At 43.0% G+C, this 22,720-nt stretch overlaps 1 protein-coding gene across 1 annotated transcript in view; it reads left to right on the top strand.

The window, feature by feature from the left end:
- Nucleotides 1-18,783, top strand: part of LOC120414158 (neutral ceramidase) — a 36,120-nt gene extending 17,337 nt beyond the window's left edge. Inside the window, exons 2-5 of the mRNA XM_039575199.2 lie at nt 8,978-9,300; nt 16,362-17,222; nt 17,283-18,211; nt 18,333-18,783. Coding sequence (XP_039431133.1) covers nt 9,145-9,300; nt 16,362-17,222; nt 17,283-18,211; nt 18,333-18,510 — 2,124 coding nt within the window. The 5' untranslated portion in view covers nt 8,978-9,144 and the 3' untranslated portion in view covers nt 18,511-18,783. The remainder of the gene's footprint in view (nt 1-8,977; nt 9,301-16,361; nt 17,223-17,282; nt 18,212-18,332) is intronic.
- Nucleotides 18,784-22,720: the final 3,937 nt, after the last annotated feature.

The raw sequence follows: 22,720 nt of genomic DNA, 5'->3' as shown, positions 1-22,720 counted from the left end.
ACCACTTTGCATCATCTAGTTGGCCATGCACGAACCGTGGAGTCCGAAAGAGTTCAGCACACGCGTTCGCCAGTGGTAATGAAAAGCTGAAACATCGCGCTGCACTGAGAAAAATCGATTGTTAAATTGCATGCAAAAGTAGGTACAATTACTTTCACGAGATTATTTCTTGACATTTCTCAAGCATCCAAGCAGATCAATCTCAACCATAACCTCAAATTAAGTTATTTTTCACCGTGCCGTCCCGAAGAAGCGTTGATTTTAAAGCAGCTCGAAATCATTGAACTGATGACGGCGAAGAAGCGTGCATTCAGCATGGACGGGACGGGACTGCACGTTGACTTTTAATGATTTTCGAGACTGTTTTGTACGCGCGACAACGTGCGCGCGCGCGTTTGCGCTTTCCGTCAAGGTCGGGACCGGAATTTGGAACTGTGTTGGTTTTGGGTTTGTTTTCGTTTTTTTTTTTTCGATAGGAATGACAGTTTGAAAAGTGACTTGTTATTAGAGAGAATAATTTGAGTTCTTGCTTGAAATATTGAAGATTTGGCAACACTGTCTCAAGTTATGGATTCTTAAGTGTACACTCAACCCCCGGTGCTTGGTCACTTTTTCGTTTGACACTTTTTTTGTTTGTACCCCGTTGGTTGATCAAAGTCAAACTAAAAAGTGACGAACTGACACTGTCTTTGTGACCCGGAAACCTGCAAAAACACGCAAATACTTCTTTTTGTATCAAAAACAGGAAAAAAAGAAACAAGAAAACAAACTCGCGCTACAGGTATCAAAAAAGGGCGTTTGAGCGCAAGAAAAAAGTCATGCCTGTGCTTGAGCAGCATTCTACTTTGTTTGTGAAAATTACATTACACATTCTCTCTTTTTTCTTCCCCTAAGTCTAACGTATCTTTTGTTTTACGAAAAACCGGACTTTCTTGTTTTATGGTTGTCTTTATAGATTTTTATTATTTTGTTATGTTTTTATCGTGTCAAATCAAAACCAGATATCGAAAGTTTACTATTCTAATGTTTGAAAATGTACTTTAGGAAAATCAAAAAAATATTTATTTAAAGAAAAATATAATTAAAAATAAAAAACACTTGACCTTTTCTCCTATAAAATGTACCACCGTTTGAAGGTTACACAAAAAATGTGCGAGAAATCATGAATGTTGATTTAAGAATTCGTGAATAATTGTATTCATGATTTCATGATAACTTTCGTGATTTCATGAATTTTATGTACGTTTTCTAAAATTAATCATAAAAAATATTTCAGAATTCATTCATAATTTCATGAATTTTATGCATGAAATCATGAATTTTTATTCACGACGTATCCCGGGCAGACGGTAATAACAAAATGTATGCCATTTCAATAACAAATACTGTTAAAATAACAGAAAGTGTTATGGAATCTTCTTGAAAAATCCATTTTTGCATAAGAGTTTAATAACAGTTTATGTTATCATAACAAAATTTGTTATTGGTCTGATATTAGTTGAAAACCAAAACAACGTTGGAATATCATTTTTTTTATGGAAGAATAACTCCAACTGTTATTGGGATAATCGGATAGTTGTTAAAATAACAAAAAATAATAACAAAGATTTGTTCGAAGAATAACTCAAAATGTTATTATTCAGTTATTATAATAACAATCCAATAACAAAAAAACATAACGACGAATAACAAATCTTGTTATAAATAACATTAAATGTGATTGGCCTGGTATTTTCAATTATCAAAAAATGTTATTCCCAAGTTATTTCCGTCTGCTCGGGATATTAATTTGATTGTAATCATGAATCTTTATTCATAACATCATGAATATTTTTCACGACTGCATGCATCCATTTCATGAAATCATGAACATTATTCACGTTTACGGGTGAAATCGGTAATGGAAAGTCATGATCATGAAATCGCGATATTCACGTTTTCATGGTACGATTTGCATGATTTCCGGAACACTTTTTTTTCGTGTACTTTCAGGTAGGCAACATATTTTTTAATAATTTTTGAGTAATTTGAGAGACAACAACATAATAGCTCAACACTAAACGAAACCTTTTTTGAATTACCTTTTAAGCTGAGATTTTTTTAACAGCTTTCGTTTTTAGACTTTGTAATCGGACAATTACAGAATTCTTCGGATAAAAATATTTTAATATTAAAAACTCAAGCCCAACATTCTAAAATGGCAAAAAAAAAATATTTTTTGGCGTTATGTATAAGAACACGGTATTGTAGATTATTTCAAAGTATAAAAAATGTCTACTTGAATTTGGAGAAAAAAATATTTTTTTAATATTTTTGAAAATATATTATACTATATAAACTTTTCTGTGGCGTAAAAATTTCCTTTAGTGTATTTTTATGGACCATTTTTTTAATACGGGTTTCAGATTTTTTTTGTAAAATATGATATTTAAAAAGGAGTAATTTGTTTCTAGAAAAAAGATATTTAATTCTGAATTGTCTGACTCACCACCTACATCTTTTTTCTAAAGACAGCAAATCGGTAAGAAAATCCCTTCCCAAGGGAATATTTTTATACATTTTTTGTATGGACAGCTACCAAAATTTTATAGAACCGCGGTTCTTTTTTAATCTCCAGTCATTTGAAATAAATTTGAACTTGAAAGATTTTTGAACTTGTATTTAATTTACATCAAATTTTACTTAAATTTTTTTTTGAGAAATGAAAATGAAATTTCAAATATTTTAAATTCTTATAAAATAATCCCAAATTTGTCAAAATTGTCCCACGATTTACATTTTCAAGTACTTTAGGATAAAAATAGACGGATTAAAGAGTGAATATTTCCCGAAATTGTGAACAGTGATTCGACAAATTTTGTTGGGAGATCTATTGAAACTTTCAACAATCTATTCCTAGTTTTCATTCACATTACTCTAAAAATAAATGATTTTCTAAACAAAATATTTGTTTTCGCAACTGATCATAAAAACACATTTAACAGTAATACCATAACACAAATTTGAGGATGACAAAATGCTAAGCATGAAATTTCTGCCAAAACCAAACTGATTTTTTTTTTTGTTGATAATACTTTTGGATTTTCAGACTTCATCGGTCAAAATAAAACGTAAAAAAGAGGTCGCAGAATAATTTCTCAAAATAAAATATCAGCACTTTTATGAATTGAGTAGATATCAACGCAATTTTGAAGAATTATTAGTATTTTATCTCCAAATTCATAGATTTAAGTTTGAGTGTTCTCCCCATTCGATTATTCGAATGCTTAGGTCAGAAATTTTGTGATACAGACCGCCAAGACATATGGTTTTCTGGCGAATCTACACGTTTTAAGCTTTTTTTTTTTTTTCAAATAATTTATAATAATCCAATATAAAATCCTAAAAAATCACACCATTTTTAAAAATAGAATTTCATCAAAATTTTGAAAAAGAGCCGCTCATTTTAATGAGCGAGCGAAAATGAGCTGCTTTTAAAAAAGAGCGGTTTTGCCCACCTCTACTGAATAACATTAAATTTGAACTTCATAAAAACTCCCATAAACCAATTATTTTACGATATCTTCGGTAAGGTTATCTCATTGAATCTTCTTCGGTCCAGTATCAATGGGAACTAAACCGTAAAACAACCGCAAACTATTTCGCAGTAATTCAACCGCTTCCGGTACAATCGCTCAGACTCAAACTGCACACTTCCCTCAAAAAGGAAGTCTCAATTATTGTTAAGTGACACACGGCAAAAATGCAACGTCATGTTCACTGCACAAAAAAACAATTCGATTAAGGTGAAAGTCACCATCACCGCAAAACTCACAAAAAAACGTTAAGGAAATGGTCCACAGTCATTTCTTTTATCGCCGCTGCCAAACAAAATAGTCGGGAGTTTGGTCAAGGTCACGGTCGATAGACGGACCAGACCTAACGGTGAATGTGGCAGACCTTGACCACCACAACTCGCTGGAGCAGGTTGCCAAACCGGTGCGCGAAGCGGTGAAGGGCTGCTGAAAAGTTCGGAACCGCAGGTGTTCTTAATTCGTCGAATAGTTGGATTTGAAAGTAAAATAAATGCCAAAAAAATAATGACTAATACCACAGACAAACAGACGTATATCGATTTCAGCAATCAACAATTTAACGGTCAATTTGAATAATTAAAAACTCACCAGTGCTCATTTACACGAATTTGACAGTTGATTGTCACTGTTTACACTCAAACTTCAGATAATGGAATTGATTGCTCATCATCATCATCATGATCAAAAATACACAAAAACAATTTGAATCGTTTTGATAGGCTAACCCGTTGTCGATTAAGTAATAGATGCCAATTTACAATGTGCGTGAAATAGTCGTGAGCATGTGAATTAAATTATGCATGGACATTAGAAGGTGTGGCACAGATTGGATTTTGCACGCCCGTAATTTGGCGTGAAAAGCTGGTCGGAGGCATGCTTTGATCAGCTCAAATCTAGGTTATAGCTGAAGATTCAATCACATTAAATGGTCTTTTTATGCATTAAATAAATTAGAATGAACAGGGGCGGCTTACAGCAGATAGAGTTAGGACCCCCCCCCCCCCCCTCGAGCGTCTGTTCCCCAGGTTAGGGGCGGCTCGGAACAGCGTCTGTTCCCCAGGTTAGGGGCGGCTGACTAACAGTCCCAGTGCCAGGGTGGGACTCTAAACAGTCCTGGTACGACGGTCCTCCGGCGAGACAGGGGGTTGGTGATGGCTACACGCACCCGCCGTAAAAACCAAGTGCAGAGAGCTCCAGATGCGAGCCGATCCAATCGCCGACCCGATTTTCGGGGATCCAGGGATTGGAAACTCGGGACGTGGAACTGCAGGTCTCTCAATTTCGATGGGAGCGACCGCATTCTTTCCAACGAATTGCGGGTCCGCGGTCTCGAAGTCGTGGCGCTGCAGGAGGTGTGCTGGAAGGGGAAGGACCACCGTGAGTACGGGGGTTATACTATGTACTGGAGCGGCGGCGATACACACGAGCTGGGGACAGCTTTTATCGTGCTGGGCGAAATGGCGAAGCGCGTGATTGGGTGGTGGCCAGTCAACGACAGAATGTGCCGGTTGAGAATCAAGGGCCGATTCTTCAATCTGAGCATTATCAACGTGCACAGCCCGCACATGGGAAGCGACGCCGATGACAAGGACGCTTTCTACGAGCTTCTTGACCGCGAGTACAGGAAGTGTCCAAAACACGATGCCAAGATTGTCATCGGTGATTTGAACGCTCAAGTTGGCCAGGAGGAGGAGTTTAGACCGGTTATTGGGAGGTTCAGCGCCCACCAGCAGACGAACGAGAACGGCCTACGACTCATCGATTTCGCTACCTCCCGAAACATGGCCATTCGTAGTACTTTCTTCCAGCACACCCCCCTATACAAGTACACCTGGAGATCACCTAATGACACGGAGACGCAAATCGACCATGTTCTCATCGATGGTCGGCACTTCTCGGACATAATCGACGTCAGAACCTACCGTGGCGCGGACATCGACTCGGACCACTACCTGGTGGTGGCAAAGCTGCGCCAACGCCTATCCGAGGTCAACAAGATCCGGTACCGTCGCCCGCAGCGGTATAATCTGGAGCGGCTCAAGGATCCTGAGGTCGCTACCCAGTACGCGCGGGAACTCGAAGCTGCGTTGCCTGACGAGGGTGAGCTCGCCGAAGCCCCTCTGGAGGCCTGCTGGAGCCATATGGAAGCAGCCATCAACGCAGCGGCATCGAGCGCCATCGGGTACGTGGACCGAGTTCGACGGAACGGCTGGTTCGACGAGGAATGTCAGGCGATTTGGGACGAGAAGAAAGCAGCGCGGGACAAGTGGCTGCTGCACAACACCCGTGGGAACAAGGAGTCGTATAAACAGTTGCGAAGACAGCAAACCCATCTCTTTCGGGACAAGAAGCGCCGCCTGGAAGAGTTGGAGTGCCAGGACATGGAACAGCTGTATCGCTCCAACGAAACGCGTAAGTTCTACAAGAAACTTAGCCAATCCCGGACTGGCTTCATGCCGCGAGCCGAAATGTGCCGGGATAAGGACGGAGGCATCTTGACGGACGAGCGTGAGGTGATCGAAAGGTGGAAGCAGCACTTCGACGAGCACCTGAACGGCCCAGAGGCGGAGTACCAAGGCGACGGGGGAAACGACGTCAGCGGTATGGTGGACGGCGAGGACGAGCCAGCACCCACGATGAGGGAGGTTAAGGATGCCATCAAGAAGCTGAAGAACAACAAAGCAGCGGGTAAGGATGGTATCGGTGCTGAACTCATCAAGATGGGCCCGGACAAGCTGGCGGCCTGTCTACACCGGCTGATAGTCAAGGTCTGGGACACAGAACAGCTACCGGAGGAGTGGAAAGAGGGAGTAATATGCCCGATCTACAAGAAGGGGGACAAGTTGGAATGTGAGAACTATCGAGCCATCACTATTCTTAACGCGGCCTACAAAGTGCTGTCTCAGATCATCTTCTGTCGTCTGTCGGAGCGAGCAAAGGATTTCGTAGGGACGTACCAAGCCGGTTTTGTGGAGGGGAAATCGACGACGGACCAAATCTTTTTGCTGCGCCAAATCCTCCAAAAATGTCGCGAGTACCAGATCCCGACGCACCACCTGTTCATCGATTTCAAAGCCGCGTACGACTCGGTCGATCGCGAAGAGCTATGGAAGATCATGTACGAGAACGGCTTTCCCGGGAAGCTGATCAGACTGGTGAAATCGACGATGGACGGGGCACGGTGCTGCGTGAAGATTTCGGGAGCGATGTCCGACCCGATCGAATCGCGCATGGGACTGCGACAAGGCGACGGTATCTCCGGCCTCTGTTTCAACATTGGGCTTGAAGGTGTTATGAGGCGGGCGGGCTTCAACATGCGGGGCACGATCATCAACCGGTCCAACCAGTTCATCTGCTATGCCGACGACATGGACATTGTCGGCAGAACGTTCGAGGATGTGGCCAGGCGGTACACTGAATTGAAGCGGGAAGCGGATAAGGTTGGATTGAAAGTGAATGTTGCGAAGACGAAGTATCTGCTGGCAGGAGGAACCGAGTCCCTTAGGACTCGCATAGGACCGAGCGTGACGATCGACGGCGACGAGTTCGAGGTTGTGGAGGAGTTTGTGTACCTCGGATCGTTGGTTACGTCGGACAACAACTGCAGCAGAGAAATTCGGAGGCGCATCATCACCGGTAGTCGTGCCTACTACGGACTCCACAAGACCTTACGGTCTGGTCACCTTTCCCGGCGTACAAAGTGTACCATGTACGAAACGCTGATAAGACCCGTCGTCCTCTACGGGCACGAGACGTGGACGATGCTCGAGGAGGACCTGCAAGCGCTTGAAGTTTTCGAGCGACGAGTGCTTAGGACGATCTTTGGCGGCGTGCGTGAGAACACTGTATGGAGGAGAAGGATGAACCACGAGCTGGCGCAACTCTACGGCAAGCCAAGTATTCGGAAGGTCGCCAAGGCTGGCCGAATTCGGTGGGCCGGACACGTCGCGAGAATGCCGGACGCGCTGGATGCGCGCCAACCGAACCAGACTATCAATCCGGTGAAGTTGGTGTTCAATTCGGAGCCGGTTGGAACGCGGCGGAGGGGGGCGCAACGTGCAAGGTGGTTGAACCAGGTGGAGGAAGATCTGGAAAGTGTGGGAGTTCCGCAGCGGAATTGGAGAGTAGCAGCCCAGGACCGAGTCCAGTGGCAGCGCATCTGGAGACAGCTCATGACCCGGAGGTTGTACGAGCAGTAAAAGTAAAGTAAAGTAAGGGTGTGTAAATTTACATATTTTTTGTGTAATTCTACTTTCTTACATAAATTGAGGTAAAATTACAAAAGTTACTCAACTCTGCTAGCATTTAATTCTAGAAACAAACAAAAATATAGAACAAGATATACTTTCGAAAAACACCTCTGATAAATCAGAAACATGAACACTTCCTTAAGTTTAACCCAAACCTTTCATATCAATTCAACCAGATCTCGCTGAACCTGCGATTGAACCTGTGACTGCCGCTCAGTCGTTCAGTTGATGACCGTGAAAATCTGTTAGCATCAGCGAGTTGCACGGGTCAACGACTGGAAACTGCGACTCCTCAACTGTGGTTAAATTGTGCGACTTTTGCGAAATACGTGACTGGAGTGGGTCTTGATTGCTGGTAGCACGAATCTTGTTAATAGGCCACCAAAGTGGTTCACCTTTGAACATTCTCTTCCGGATCGTTCGAAACGACGATCTGCTAAGGGTTGGGATGTTTAATTAAATCAGTTGAGGCTGTTCCGGTTCTACTGATCTTCAGTGATAAGGATTACCTGATCTATATAACGCATTCAGCCAAACCAAAAGCTATTTTTTTATATCTTTGTGGTTCTTTTCAATTCCCTTTCGTTGCAAAACTCGATTTTTACAGCACTCGTCGTATTATGCCAACTCACTAGGGCCTCGTTGGCTAAATGTACGACTCGTGCTGAAAAAATCTCCATTTTGCAACTTGCTGCATAAACTACTACCATTGAAAAGAACAGAAAATTTCAGAATAAGAAAATTTCTACAAAATTGCAGTTTGACTTCTTCTTTTCATGATTCAGTAAATTTTTTTGGCTATTTATATTCACGCGATTTACCGTTTACTTTGTATGGTTCGGTGCCAAGTGTGTGTGTTCTATGATTCCTTTTGTCAATATAATCAATCTAACACGGCGGGCTTCCTGTTATTCAAACGCCAGTCACGAATCACTATCGCAAACACGCCCCAGTCACAGTCTCCGTCTGATCCATCTGTCTGATGATGTTCTGAGTCTGTTGCTGTTGACATTTCCCTGCGCTTCATTTGCTCGCAAAACATGACTCTGTAATTGATGCTCCGATACGCCGTGTTTTTCAATTTTATTACCCCCGCAATAGTCGTCTATGCTAATCAGTCAATTTTTATATTCTTCTCCCACGCCAACCCAGAACTTCACCGTAGCCGCAAAAACAAAGAAAAAAACTTTCCGGAAGCCAAAGGATGCCAATGTGATCGGAACCACGGCCTAGAACGGATCAAGAACCCGACCACTTTGGGAGCCGTCAACCTGTCAGAACGCCGTCAAAAAACGATCATCCACTGTAAGGCTGGAAATATGATAAGTATTCACCACCTGGTTAGGACATGCTGCGCGTACGTACTACTGATTAGCCTGGTGGCGATGACGTCCAGCAGCACGGCCATGGCCAGCGCGTACCGGGTCGGGGTGGGACGGGCCGACTGCACCGGACCCTCGGTCGAGATTACCTTTGTGAGTATTGACTTTATCTGTTGAAGAACTGTTTTTCCTACAAACAATATAACATTTTCGGTTGAAAATCAGAAATCTGCCATTCGATAGCGATTAAAAACCGCAAAATCAGTCGTGAGCTACCACGATTCGCAAGCTGACAGTGATCTCCGCTCGCCAGCGACAGTCACACGCGAATATGCTCAGAGAGGAGCGAATTTCAGTGTGATGCTCGTTTGACCTGTACTACAATAGTTTGTCGTAAATTTGAATGTTGCATGGTGGAAGTTACTGTTAAATTTGTCTTTGATGTTGAGAAAACGAATTTTTTGCAAGTTTTTTTTAGTAATATTGATTTTAAGCAAACGAATTAATGATTAAACACAAAAGATTGCAAGCAATTTTGAATCAGCTTGGAGCGACATAGCGCAATCGATTTTTCGGAACCAATCACATACCAGCCGATTAAAGTGAGAAAGAAAGCAGACGTAAGAGTATTCAATAGCAAATTCATCAAAGCAGATTTGCGTCGCGTTAGATTTGTGCTCACTAGTAAAGGGGAAACTGTGATTTCAAATGTTTGTAGTAAAACGTATTATAGGTATTATTTTTTCATATGTGGCTTTAGAACAACGTTTGAGGTCATAGTTGAGCTTAACGACAAAAAAACAAGACAGCGAAAGTTTTGTTTTATTGTGAATTGAATCACAATAAAACAAAACTTTACCCAAAGTGAAATTTTCCGAGGACTTCGGAAAATCGGGTCTGGACTGTAATTGAAATTGAGAAAAATAATTTTATTAAAGTGTTTTTTCTTTATCTTCAATTTTCCAACTGACGATAGTTCGGCAAAAATTGGTCTAATTATCAATATTAACATTATATTAAATCATTATAACAACTAAAAAGAGACAAAATTTGCATTTTTACTTATTTTTGAAGGCTTGTATGGAAGAACATACACGGATAGAAATCCTGTAACTCTATATTGTCGAATTTTTAAATATTGAAACCAAACAAAACAATTCAAATTGGCAAATGTGGATTCGTAAACAAGCAGTCTATCCTACTCATGTCAAATGTGAACATCCACTGACATGAGTAGAAAAGACTACTTGTTTACAAATCCAAATTGGCCCATTGGAATTGCTTTGTTTGATTTCGATATTTACAAGGCTCTCGAAACATGTAGATGCAAATTTTGGCTCTTTTGAAATGTTAGCATTGATTTTGAAATTTTGAAAAAAAAAATGTCAGTTTGCTTGCAATGTTTCCAAAATCGACAAAATTTTTTCGGATTTTGGAAACAATAGTGTTGATTAAAAAAATATGTTTAGGCTCGACCCAAAATTCTCACTGGGATGTCTTCTTACGGTAGCCCTTCCAAAAGATTAATCCAAATGGGTCATTCTCCTCCAACTCACACAGCAGTTGCCCTGACCCCTCTTCGATTTGCGTAAAACTTTGTCCTAAGGGGTAACTTATGTCCTTGATCACGAATCCGAGGTCTGTTTTTCGATATCTTGTGACGGAGGGGCGGTACGTCCCCTTAAATTTTTGAACATGCGAAAAAATTCATGTTTTTCAATAATTTGCAGCCTGAAAAGGTGGTGAGATAGAAATTTGGTGTCAAAGGGATTTTTATGTAAAATTGGACGCCAGATTTGATGGCGTTCTCCAAATTCCGAAAAAAAACTTATTTTTCATCGAAAAAACACTAAACAATTTTTAAAAAACTTTGGTATTTTTCGTTACCTAACTGTTAAATTTTTTGGATCATGTCATTCTGAGGGAAATTTAATGTTCTTTTCAAATCTACATTAACCCAGAAGGGTCATTTTTCATTTAGAACAAAATTTTTCATTTTTAAATTTCGTGTTTTTTCTCACTTTGCAGGGTTATTTTTTAGAGTGTAACAATGTTACACAAAGATGTAGGGCAGACAATTACACAAATTTTGATATACAAACATAAGGTGTTTCATTGCAACCAACAAGAGTTATCGTGATTCTACAAAAAAAAGTGTTGAAAAAGTTACATTTGCGTTCCTCTTTCCCGAGCAGACGGAAATAACCTGGGAATAACATTTTTTGATATTTGAAAATACTAGGCCAATAACATTTTACGTTATTTATAACAACATTTGTTATTCGCCGTTATGATTTTTTGTTATTGGGTTGTTATTGTAATAACAGACTAATAACACTTTCAGTTATTTTTCGAACAAATCTTTGTTATTATTTTTTGTTATTTTAACAACTAATCCGATCATCCCAATAACAGTTGGAGGTATCCTTCCATAACAAAAAATGTTATTCCAAAGTTGTTTTGGCATTCAACCAATATCAGATCAACAACAAATTTTGGTGTGATAACATAAACTGTTATTAAACCCTAATGCAAAAATAGATTTTTCATGAAGATTCCATAACACTTTCTGTTATTTTAACAGTATTTGTTATTGAAATGGCATGAATTTTGTTATTACCGTCTGCCCGGGTTGTTTCGTCGTTCGTGTCTGTCGCGGGTGACGATGAACGGCGATGATCGACACAACCAAGTTATTCAAAACATTATTTTCGTAAAATCACGATAACTCGTGATGGTTACTAGCAAGCTCCTTTTGATTACGCCTCTAAACGGGCGTCCAATTTTACATAAAAGTCCCTTGGACACCAAATATCCATCTCAGGATTCAGGCTGCAAATTATTGAAAAACGTATGCTCAAAAAGCAAAGGGTTCGTACCGCCCTTTCGTCACGAGATATCCAAATACGGACATCGGATTGGTGATCAGAGAAAAAAGTAACCCCTTCCCGAGCAGACGGAAATAACTTGGGAATAACCTTTTTTGATATTTCAAAATACTAGGCCAATAACATTTTATGTTATTTATAACATGATTTGTTATTGGTCGTTATAATTTTTTTGTTATTGGATTGTTATTGTAATAACAGACTTATATAACTTTTAGTTATTCTTCGAACACATCTTTGTTATTTTAACAACTAATCCGATCATTCTAATAACAGTCGGAGTTATTCTTCCATAACAAAAAATGTTATTCCAAAGTTGTTTTGGCTTTCAACCAATATCAGACCAATAAAAAAATTGTTATGATAGCATAAACTGTTATTAAACCCTTATGCAAAAATTGATTATTCAGGAAGATTCCATAATATTTTCTGTTATTTTGACAGTATTTGTTATTGAAATGGCATGAATTTTATTATTACCGTCTGCCCGGGTTAGGACAAAGTTTCACGCAAATCGAAGAGGGGTTGGGGCAACTTTTCCCGATTTCGTGTGAGTTGGTAGAGAATAACCCATATTTAAAAAAACTAACTTAATCCACCTATGTGGTTGGTGCCTTCCTCACTTTTTACCAACATTTGGTGATATGATGGGTTTGGACACAAATTCCATCTATTTCTCAATAAAAAAAATACACAAATGTCACTTAAGCGGTCAAAACTTGAAACTGAGCGTTGCCAGATCTTCAATGTTTTGGACAAATGGGAAAAACTCATTACCTAACCAACGATGAGTCGGATGATGGATCCGGACATAGCATACTATACTATTAGCATAGGCATTAAAAAAAAGTACATAAATATCACTTAAGTAGTCATATTTCGAAACAGGGTTGCCAGATCTACAATGTTTTGGACTCATTGGAAAGGTCTTTCGATTACCTAACCAACGATGGGTTGGATATGGATCCGGGCATAGTTTACATATATTTAAGTGAGATCCGGCTTCAAAAATGTACATAAATATCACTTAAGTGGTCATATCTCGAGACAGGGTTGCCAGATCTTCAATGTTTTGGACTCGTTGGAAGGTCTTTTGATTATCTAACCAACGATGGGTCGGATGATGGATCCGGACATAGTTTATATACATTTAAGTGAGATCCGGCATCAAAAATGTACATAAATATCACTTAAGTGGTCATATCTCGAGACAGGGTTGCCAGATCTTCAATGTTTTGGACTCATTGGAAAGGTCTTTCGATTACTTAATCAACGATGGGTTGGATGATGGATCCGGACATAGTTTACATACATTTAAGTGAGATCCGGCTTCAAAAATGTACATAAATATCACTTAAGTGGTCATATATCGAGACAGGGTTACCAGATCTTCAATGTTTTGGACTCATTGGAAAGGTCTTTCGATAACCTAACCAACGATGGGTCGGATGATGGATCCGGACATAGTTTACATACATTTAAGTGAGATCCGGCTTCAAAAAGATCATAATTATCACTTAAGTGGACATAACTTGAGACAGGGTTGCCAGATCTTCAATGTTTTGTACTCATTTGAAACGTCTTATGATTACCTAACCAACGATGGGTCGGATGATGGATCCGGACATAGTTTACATACATTTAAGTGAGATCCGGCTTCAAAAATGTACATAAATATCACTTAAGTGGTCATATCTCGAGACAGGGTTGCCAGATCTTCAATGTTTTGGACTCATTGGAAAGGTCTTTCGATTACCTAACCAACGATGGGTCGGATGATGGATCCGGACATAGTTTACATACATTTAAGTGAGATCCGGCTTCAAAAATGTACATAAATATCACTTAAGTGGTCATATCTCGAGACAGGGTTGCCAGATCTTCAATGTTTTGGACTCATTGGAAAGGTCTTTCGATTACCTAACCAACGATGGGTCGGATGATGAATCCGGACATAGTTTTCATATAGATAAGTGAGATCCGGCATCAAAATTCCAGCACCCGATTCGCAACTCTGACACTTTTTTATACGTAACTTTTGAACTACTTATCGGATCTTCAAACAATTCAATAGTGCAGTATGGGGCACCAAACCGGATCGAATGCAACTTGTTTGACTCAAATCGGATCAGCCAGTGCCGAGAAAACTTGGCAAGAATTTTGAGTACCAAGGGGAATACGCACACACATACACACACACACACAGACATTTGTTCAGTTTTCGATTCTGAGTCGATAGGTATACATGAATATAGGTCTTTGACCTGTTTTTCAAAAGTTCATTTTTAGAGCAGGATTATAGCCTTACCTCAGTGAGGAAGGCAAAATATCCATCACTGTGATATTATTTTTCAATTTCAAAATCAAGCCTAATAATTTAAAAGAGCCAGAATTTGTGTTTTCTTATTCTTGGAGTCTTTTGTGAACGTGATGCAAAATGCCTTCAACAAACTTTCGCAAAAAAAATACAAATAAAATCCATTTCAGGTTTTGTGGAAAATTTCTCAATTAAAATATCAAACACTGTTACCTAAAAAAAATAATTTTTCAAAAAGTAATATCTACGGTACCAGATTTTCACCAACAAAAACTCTGGATACAGAATAATTTCGGAACTGAAAACAATTTTATTTTTGTAATTAAAACTGTTTGTTTGAAAAATTGAACTAAAGAAAAAAAAGATGTTTTCGTGTATGGCCGTTACATATATTTTTAAAAGTTAATGTCTCTCGACTCTAACCAAAGTTAAAAGTGAACCAAATTAAAATTACCCGCCATGTTTTAACATTTGATTGGGAAAAGTGTTTTAAAATGCATTTCACATCAATCAAATTGTATCGCATTTTTTTTTAAATATTTATCTAAGTATTGACAAAGAACGAAATTTTTTATGCCATGCACAATCACAAAAATTCAAAATATTTTTAAACTTGCCCAAACATATAAAATATGACTATCATCACAGGAAAAAGTATTTCAAATTGTTTTAAATTGGTTAGACTTCTAATTTCATTAAAATTTGGAAAATTTAAAAAAAATGTTTTTTGTTCCCCAATTTTACGGGCCGATTTTGAAGGGTGGCGAACTTTTTTTTGAACAGTCTTACAACTTTGTTGGAGAAACCAAATCGATCAGAAAATCCCAAATTAAGATGCAGATTTTCGAATATTCACTTACAAATTTTGTTTCTCAATTAATTTTAAAATAAAAATGATACTTAATCCACCTTTAGGTGGTTGGTGCCTTCCTCTAATTCATATATTACATCGTCGCTTGTGTACTATCTTGTTACACGGAATGGAACTGGATTCGAATTATCGAATCCAAATACAGTATAATTGAAACAACTGGGCATATGAATCGCTATATTAAATATGTAAAAATGTATAGCATGGCGAGTTTTCTTACAAAAACCAACCTTTTTACAATCTTCCGGACTTTTGTTAGAATCGTTTTTTTTAGCATAACATTTGAAGTACTTTTCTAGTCTTTATAATATTAACTAGGGTCTTATGGGACCCCAAGACGAATCGAATGAGGCCAACACGGTCCAAATCGGTTCAGCCAGTCCAGAGATAATCGAGTGCATATTTTTCGGTGCACGGACTCACATCCAGACACGCGCACAGACATTTGATCAGAATTTGATTCTGAGTCGACAGGTATACGTCAAAGTGGGTCTACGAGGTTGAATTAAGAAGTTCATTTTTCGAGTGATTTTATAGCCTTTCCTCAGTAAGGTGAGGAAGGCAAAACCACAAAACAAAATAACAAAAAGTTGGTTTTCCATGCAAATTAAAAAGCTTTGCGGAAAGCCGGGTCTTCTGAGATCCCCACATTTTAGGATGTTGTTTTGAGGCCTGACTGTGGCCAGAAAATGACTGTTCTGCTTATCGAGCCACCCTATTAGACATATAGTTTTATCCAATTCAAGAGGTACAAAAATAGCGATTTGTGTTTGTTTGATCGCCTTGCTATTGAGTGTCCTTCCTTTATCTCCGTTGATCGGATGGCACGACGTCGGGAAAATTGTTGTGTATTTTTACGTTATTAATAATGCTGATTATTAGTTTAGTTTAGTGTGCGCGTGTTTTTGTGTTCACCAAAAAGACCTTCCCATAGCATTGCAACTCGGAAGCCATGAAAATATTAGTCATAGAACTATAATATTCTTGCTTGCATTGATCTGCAAGCCTCTCAGGATGGCGCCGGTATTGACCAATAAACCTGACATTTTAAGGGGTTTTACAATAAAAGATTTTCATTAAAAATTTTAAAACAAAAAAAGGTTTTTTAGAAATATAACCCTTCTCCCCCTTCTTCCAGATGGGCTACGCCCAGCTCTCCCAGCGCGGCGTCGGCATCCACCTGCGGCAGTACGCGCGGGCCTTCATCTTCGAGGAAACGCCCGGTCGCCGAGCGGTTTTCGTAAGTGTCGACGCCGGCATGATGGGCCACGCCGTCAAGCGGGACGTGCTGGCGGTGCTGCAGAAAAAGTACGGCGACCTGTACCGGGCGGAGAACGTCGCGATCAGTGGATCGCACACGCACAGCACTCCCGGCGGCTTTCTGATGTACCTGCTGTACGACATGACCTCGCTGGGGTTCGTGTCGGAGACGTTCAACGCGTTGGTGCGCGGCATTGCGCAGAGTATCATCCGGGCGCACAACAGCATGATCGAGGCGAAGGTGTACGTGGCGGAGATTGACGTGTTGGAGGCGAACATCAACCGGAGTCCGAGCGCGTACGAGAACAACCCGGAGGAGGAACGGGCCCAGTACCGGGACAACGTGGACAAGAGGCTTGTGCAGCTGCGGATGGTCAACAAGAATGGGGTTGTTTTCGGGGCGATCAACTGGTTCGCGGTGCATCCGACCTCGATGAACAACACCAACCGGTACGTGTCGAGTGACAACGTCGGTCTTGCGTCTGTTATGTTGGAACAGGAGCGTAACAAGGGTTCGCTCGTGGGTAAGGGGGAGTTTGTGGGGGCGTTTGCCTCGAGCAATTTGGGCGACGTTTCGCCGAACATTATGGGACCCAAGTGCGAGAAGACGGGACTGCCGTGCGACCTGCTGACGTCGTCGTGTCCGGCTGGGGCGGGCGCTTGCTTTGCCTCTGGACCTGGGGAGGACATGTTCGAGAGTACGAAGATCATCGCGACGCGGTTGTACAGTGCGGCTTCGGTGAGTTGTGATGAGTTGCTTAACTTTTAATTCTAATCCATGGTTCATTTCTTCTTTCAGCAACTGCTAACCAAATCGGGTGGTCGTCAAGTAACCGGCCCGGTCAACTTTGTCCACCAGTTCGTCGACATGACCAAGGCCGAGGCCATGTACTACAACCCGAAGACGCGCACGCTCGAGCAGGTCCGCGGCTGCCTTCCCGCCATGGGCTACAGCTTTGCCGCCGGGACAACCGACGGTCCGGGTGCGTTCGACTTCCAGCAGGGCACCATCACGGACAATGCGCTCTGGAACGCCGTGCGGGACTTTATCGCCGAACCTACCGTGGACGATAAGGAGTGCCAGGCGCCGAAGCCGATTCTACTCGCCACCGGCAGGGCAAAATTCCCGTACGATTGGCAGCCCAAGATCGTCCCGACGCAGATCTTGCTGATCGGTGATTTTGCGATCGCCGCCGTGCCTGGGGAGTTCACGACGATGTCTGGACGCAGGATGCGCAACGAAGTGTCCGCGGCTTCGGTGGCCGCCGGAGGCAAGACCCTGCAGGTCGTGGTTGCCGGCCTGTCCAACATGTACACCAGCTACATCACCACGCCGGAAGAGTACGAAGTTCAGCGGTACGAGGGCGCCTCGACGCTGTACGGACCGCACACGCTGACGATCTACCTGCAGCAGTACAAGCGCATGGTTCGATCGATGGTGCTGAATGAGACGCTGGACGCCGGACCGACTCCGCCCTACCAGGACGACAAGCAGATCTCGCTGATGACCGGAGTGATCTTCGATGGGCACCCCATCGGGAGGGAATTTGGCAGCGTGAAAATTCAACCGCTGAACACGTACGAGCGGGGCGATACCGTTTCGACGACGTTCGTCACGGGGAATCCCCGGAACAATTTGATGCACGATAAGACGTTCTTTACCGTGGAGCAGAAGCAGGTCGATGGAAACTGGACGGTGGTGGCGACTGACGCGAACTGGGAGACCAAGTGAGTATTCTACTACATATACTACTTTTCAAAAGTATTTTTTTAATCAAAAATTAAAATTAAAAATGCAAATAAATTCCTCAAATAAAAAAACAATAATCATTTTCTGTCTTTTTTCAAGATTCAAGTGGGAGCGCCAATCGACGATTCTGGGCTTCAGCGACACCGAGTTCCTGTGGGAGATCGGCCCTGATACCAAGCTGGGCACGTACCGCATTCGGCACTTTGGCTACTACCGGTACATCCTGGGTGGCGTCTACCCGTACACCGGGTCCACCAAGACGTTCATCGTGGAGTAGTGACTTCAACGCGAGTCCCAGTGAGAAAATAACTAAAAATCAACTTTTGTGATAAATTAGAGTGGAAGAGTGTTTGAAGATCGACAAAACTTGGGATGTTATGTGATGAAGAACATTGATTGTTAGTTAAGGAGTTGTGTTTTTTTTTTAGAATTTTGCTAACAAGCAACGCTCCCTTGTTGTTTTGGGCGCTACAAATTGGAACCAAAAAACCTAGTCAATAATTGCTATCTGTAGGTTGTAATTTTCAGTAAATAAAGGTTTTACTTTTAATCTTGTTTATGCTTGCTTCGTATTCTATTGTGAGTAAGAGTTCATATCATCAGCATTTATTTTACTGGTGAACATATCCGAAATTCCTTTTTAATAACATGCAATTTTAAAGTCGTTTTGAATCACTGGTTTTTCCTGAAATGCTTTTACACAAGTTTGCCTGCTGGCCAAAACAACAGTTACACAGAAGTAAATTTCATGGTAATATTACATCTGGGAAGGGTGTCAGAAGAAAAAGTATAATTTTACCTCTGGAAATGTGTAATTTTACCACTTTTCTGGTGCAATGCCACTTTTTCAGTCTAAATTGTGGTAAAATTACATCATAAAAGAGCTTTTGGATTGTGGTAGAGCTCGTAAAAAGTAAACTACTCAGCTCAGTGGTTTGAACAAGAATGATAATTTTATTTTCCGTCATCAATTAAGTCTACTACGATTGGGTCCTCAATCAGGACGCCTACTTGCACCGACACTCCTCCTCGAACTGATCCGGTCGAATCCCAATCGCCGAACGCAGCTTCTCCAACTTGATCCTGGCAAGCGGCTTCGTCATCACATCAGCTAGCATGTTCTCCGTGGGGCAATACTGCAAACTGATCGTTCCCTTCTCCTGCAGATCTCGAACGAAAAAGTAGCGCGTCTCGATGTGTTTGCTTCGTCGCTCGATCTTATCGCTTTCCACCAACTTGATGCAGCTCTGGTTGTCCTCGTTCACCCTGGTTGGTCCAAGAGCTGCCTCTCCAACTTCTTCTAGCAATCTGCGGGTCCAGATGAGCTCCTGACATCCTTCAGCTAGGGCAACGAACTCTGCTTCGGTTGAGCTCAGCGCCACACAGGTTTGCTTCCTTGTGCACCATGCGACAAGTCCTCCTCCGAACTGCAACAGTACGCCAGAGTTGGACTTCCGGTCCCGTGAATTTCCAGCCCAATCTGCGTCAACGAACATCTGCAATTCTTCGTTCGTGGCACCCAGCTGGAGCTTGTGGTTGATCGTCGAATCTAGATAGCGCAGAACTCGCTTGGCTTCGTTCCAGTCCTGTTGATTCGGCTTGCTGGACTTCTGGGCCAAGATCGACGTGCTCACTGCAATATCTGGCCTGGTGTGCACCGCTACGTACAGCAGACCTCCAATCAAGCTGAGGTAGTCCTGGTTGTTGGGAAGTGGCTTGCACTCCTCCTCCTTCTGCTGCAGGTAGCCGGGGTCGAGTGGTACCTTGGACGGCTTCGCTTGCTCCAGATTAAACCGTTGTACCAGCTTCCGGATGTACGTCGCTTGGTTCAGCTTGTAACCGGCATCGCTTCTCTCGACTTCCATTCCGAGAAAGTGTCGGATATCACCGAGGTTGGTTACGGTGAAATTCCGCTGCAGACTCTCGAAGATGGCGTTGAACTCCTCCTCGGTCTGCGTGACGATGACCATGTCATCGACGTAGATTAGAATGTACGCAAACGTATCATTCTGGCGTCGCATGTACAGGCAAGGATCCGATTTAGACTGCTGGAATCCGATCGACTTGAAAGTTGAGTCCACCTTACGGTTCCAAACACGTGCGGACTGCTTCAAACCGTACAGACTCCTCCTCAAACGACAAACGGTCCGTTCGTCGCCGGTGGTGTAACCTTCGGGTTGCCGCATGAAAATCGTTTCCTCCAGTTCGCCGTTCAGATAAGCCGTTTTAACGTCGACATGCTTGACAACGGAGTTCCTGCGGCTCGCAATGGTTAGCAGCACTCGGAAAGTCACCTGCTTCGCGACAGGTGCGAAAACTTCATCGTAGTCCGTGCCGTATTTTTGCGTAAATCCTTGAGCCACGATTCGTGCCTTGTGACGAACTACACGTCCGTGCTCGTCACGTTTCGTTTTAAACAACCATTTGCAACCGATCGCCTTCTTGTCCGCAGGAAGCTGCACCAGCTCCCACGTGTTGTTGTCCATCAGCGCCTGGAGCTCTTCGCCCATGGCGGTCCGCCACAGATCAGCTTCGTCGCTGCGCAGCGCCTCGGCCACCGTTCGAGGGTCCGTCGACTTCTTGGTAGCACCCTTGCTCGCCTTGAGTCCATGTTTAACGCTGCTGGGGCCGGCTTCCGCAAAATCGTCAGAAGATGGGTTATCTGTGGAGTGATGGGACGGCAAGCCTTTGCTCGGAAGGACATAATTTTTGTACTTGCCTGGGACGGCGCGCTCCCTGCCGCTGCGCCTCAACACCTGTGACTCGGGTGGATATAGAGTTTTTCGCGGGGGGAGCGCCAAGATCGTCACGTCACTGTCGTCCGAGCTTTCGCCAACGCTTGATTCAACTTGCGAGAAAAATTCAGCTTCGGATTCCGACTCTTCATCTTCAGACGTCTCTGGCTCGGTCGCAGGTGGCACGACCTCCAGTCCGGAATGTGCCAACGCAGCTGGTTGCTCCGGGACATCATCGCGTTCAGCGTCAGGTACCTCGGGGTTAGCCGCAGGTAGCATCTCCTGCACGATAGGTTCAGCTACAGGTTCCGAGATGTTGTCAAACTCCAGACTCACGAAAGTACGCACTCGCTTCGGGTTGCTGCTTTCGGCTGGTTTTGCAGTCTCTGGTCGTCCTGCTTCGCCAATGAAGATCACGTCTCGGCTTTTGAAAACGCTCTTCTTCACAGGATCGTAGAGACGATACCCCTTGGTTTGCTCGTCGAAACCGACAAGGATGGTCTCCTTCGATTTCTCGTCCCACTTCTTGCGTTTCTGCTTTGGAATGTGTGCCATCGCCTTGATCCCGAAAACTCGAACATGCGACAGGTCAGGCTTGCGTCCACTCCAAGCTTCTTCCGGTGTGAGGTTGTGACCTTTGGTGGGCGAACGGTTGATGAGATAAATCGCAGCTGACACCGCCTCCGCCCAAAATGACTTCGGTAGCTTCGCCTCGAATAGCATACAGCGTGCTCGCTCCACACAGGTACGGTTGACCCGCTCGGCCATACCGTTTTGTTCCGGGGTGTACTCTACAGTGGTCTCGTGCTTGATACCGAGTTCACGTAGACGCTTCTGGAAGGAACGGTTAACGAATTCCTTACCATTATCGCTGCGGAGTACTTTTAGCTTCCGCCCGGTTTGTCTCTCAGCGAGAGTGCGGAACTCGTCGAACGCGTGAAGAACTTCAGACTCGGACTTCGTCTCCAAGAAGTAGACTGCAATCCGTCTCGTCTTGTCGTCCACGAACGACACGTAGTACCTGCTCCCGCCAACTGACGTTTCCTCCATCGGTCCGCAAAGGTTCCAGGATATCGTTGGCACGGTGTCCTTTCTTCGGGAATGGTAGTCTGGTTTGCTTACCCTTAGCGCACACCACGCAGTTGTCAGCAACAGCGTCCTTGAACTGCACTCCAGAGGCGAGGCCGTTTCTCAGCATCTTCAAACTTGAATTGCCGAGATGTCCCATCCTTCGATGCCAGACGTCCATGCTTGGTGGTGAAGCTGCTAGGGTCAACGCAACATCCCTCTCCTTCTCCTCGAACTGGAACAACCCGTTCTTCACGTCGTGGCGGCCGGTAGCGATGAGATCGCCATCCGCATCCTCGATTCTGACACCACGGTTGGTAAAACGTACCTCGAAACCTCGTCGGACGATTTGACTCACCGACAAGAGATTGTTGGACATCGAAGGGATGAACTTGACGTGGTTGATTTCAATCGGCAGGCTTTCGGAGTTACACTTCGGCTTGAGCAGGACGGTTCCGGTGGCTACGATGTTCATCGGTTGCTTGTCAGCTGCCATAACGACACCGCTCGCCGCCCGTTGACCAGTCAGCAGACTACGATTCTTCGTGAAATGCTCCGATGCTCCCGAATCAAAAATCCAGCTGTCATCTTCAAAACCTTCGTTCGTCGCCAACACCGTTGCGAAGGCTGAACCTGTTCTTGATTGGCAGTCCCTGGCAACGTGTCCGTGTCGATGGCAACGCT

This window comes from Culex pipiens, chromosome 1 (assembly GCF_016801865.2).
Source record: "Culex pipiens pallens isolate TS chromosome 1, TS_CPP_V2, whole genome shotgun sequence".
NCBI classification, from domain to species: domain Eukaryota; kingdom Metazoa; phylum Arthropoda; class Insecta; order Diptera; family Culicidae; genus Culex; species Culex pipiens.
This window is presented reverse-complemented; position numbering and strand designations above follow the sequence as displayed.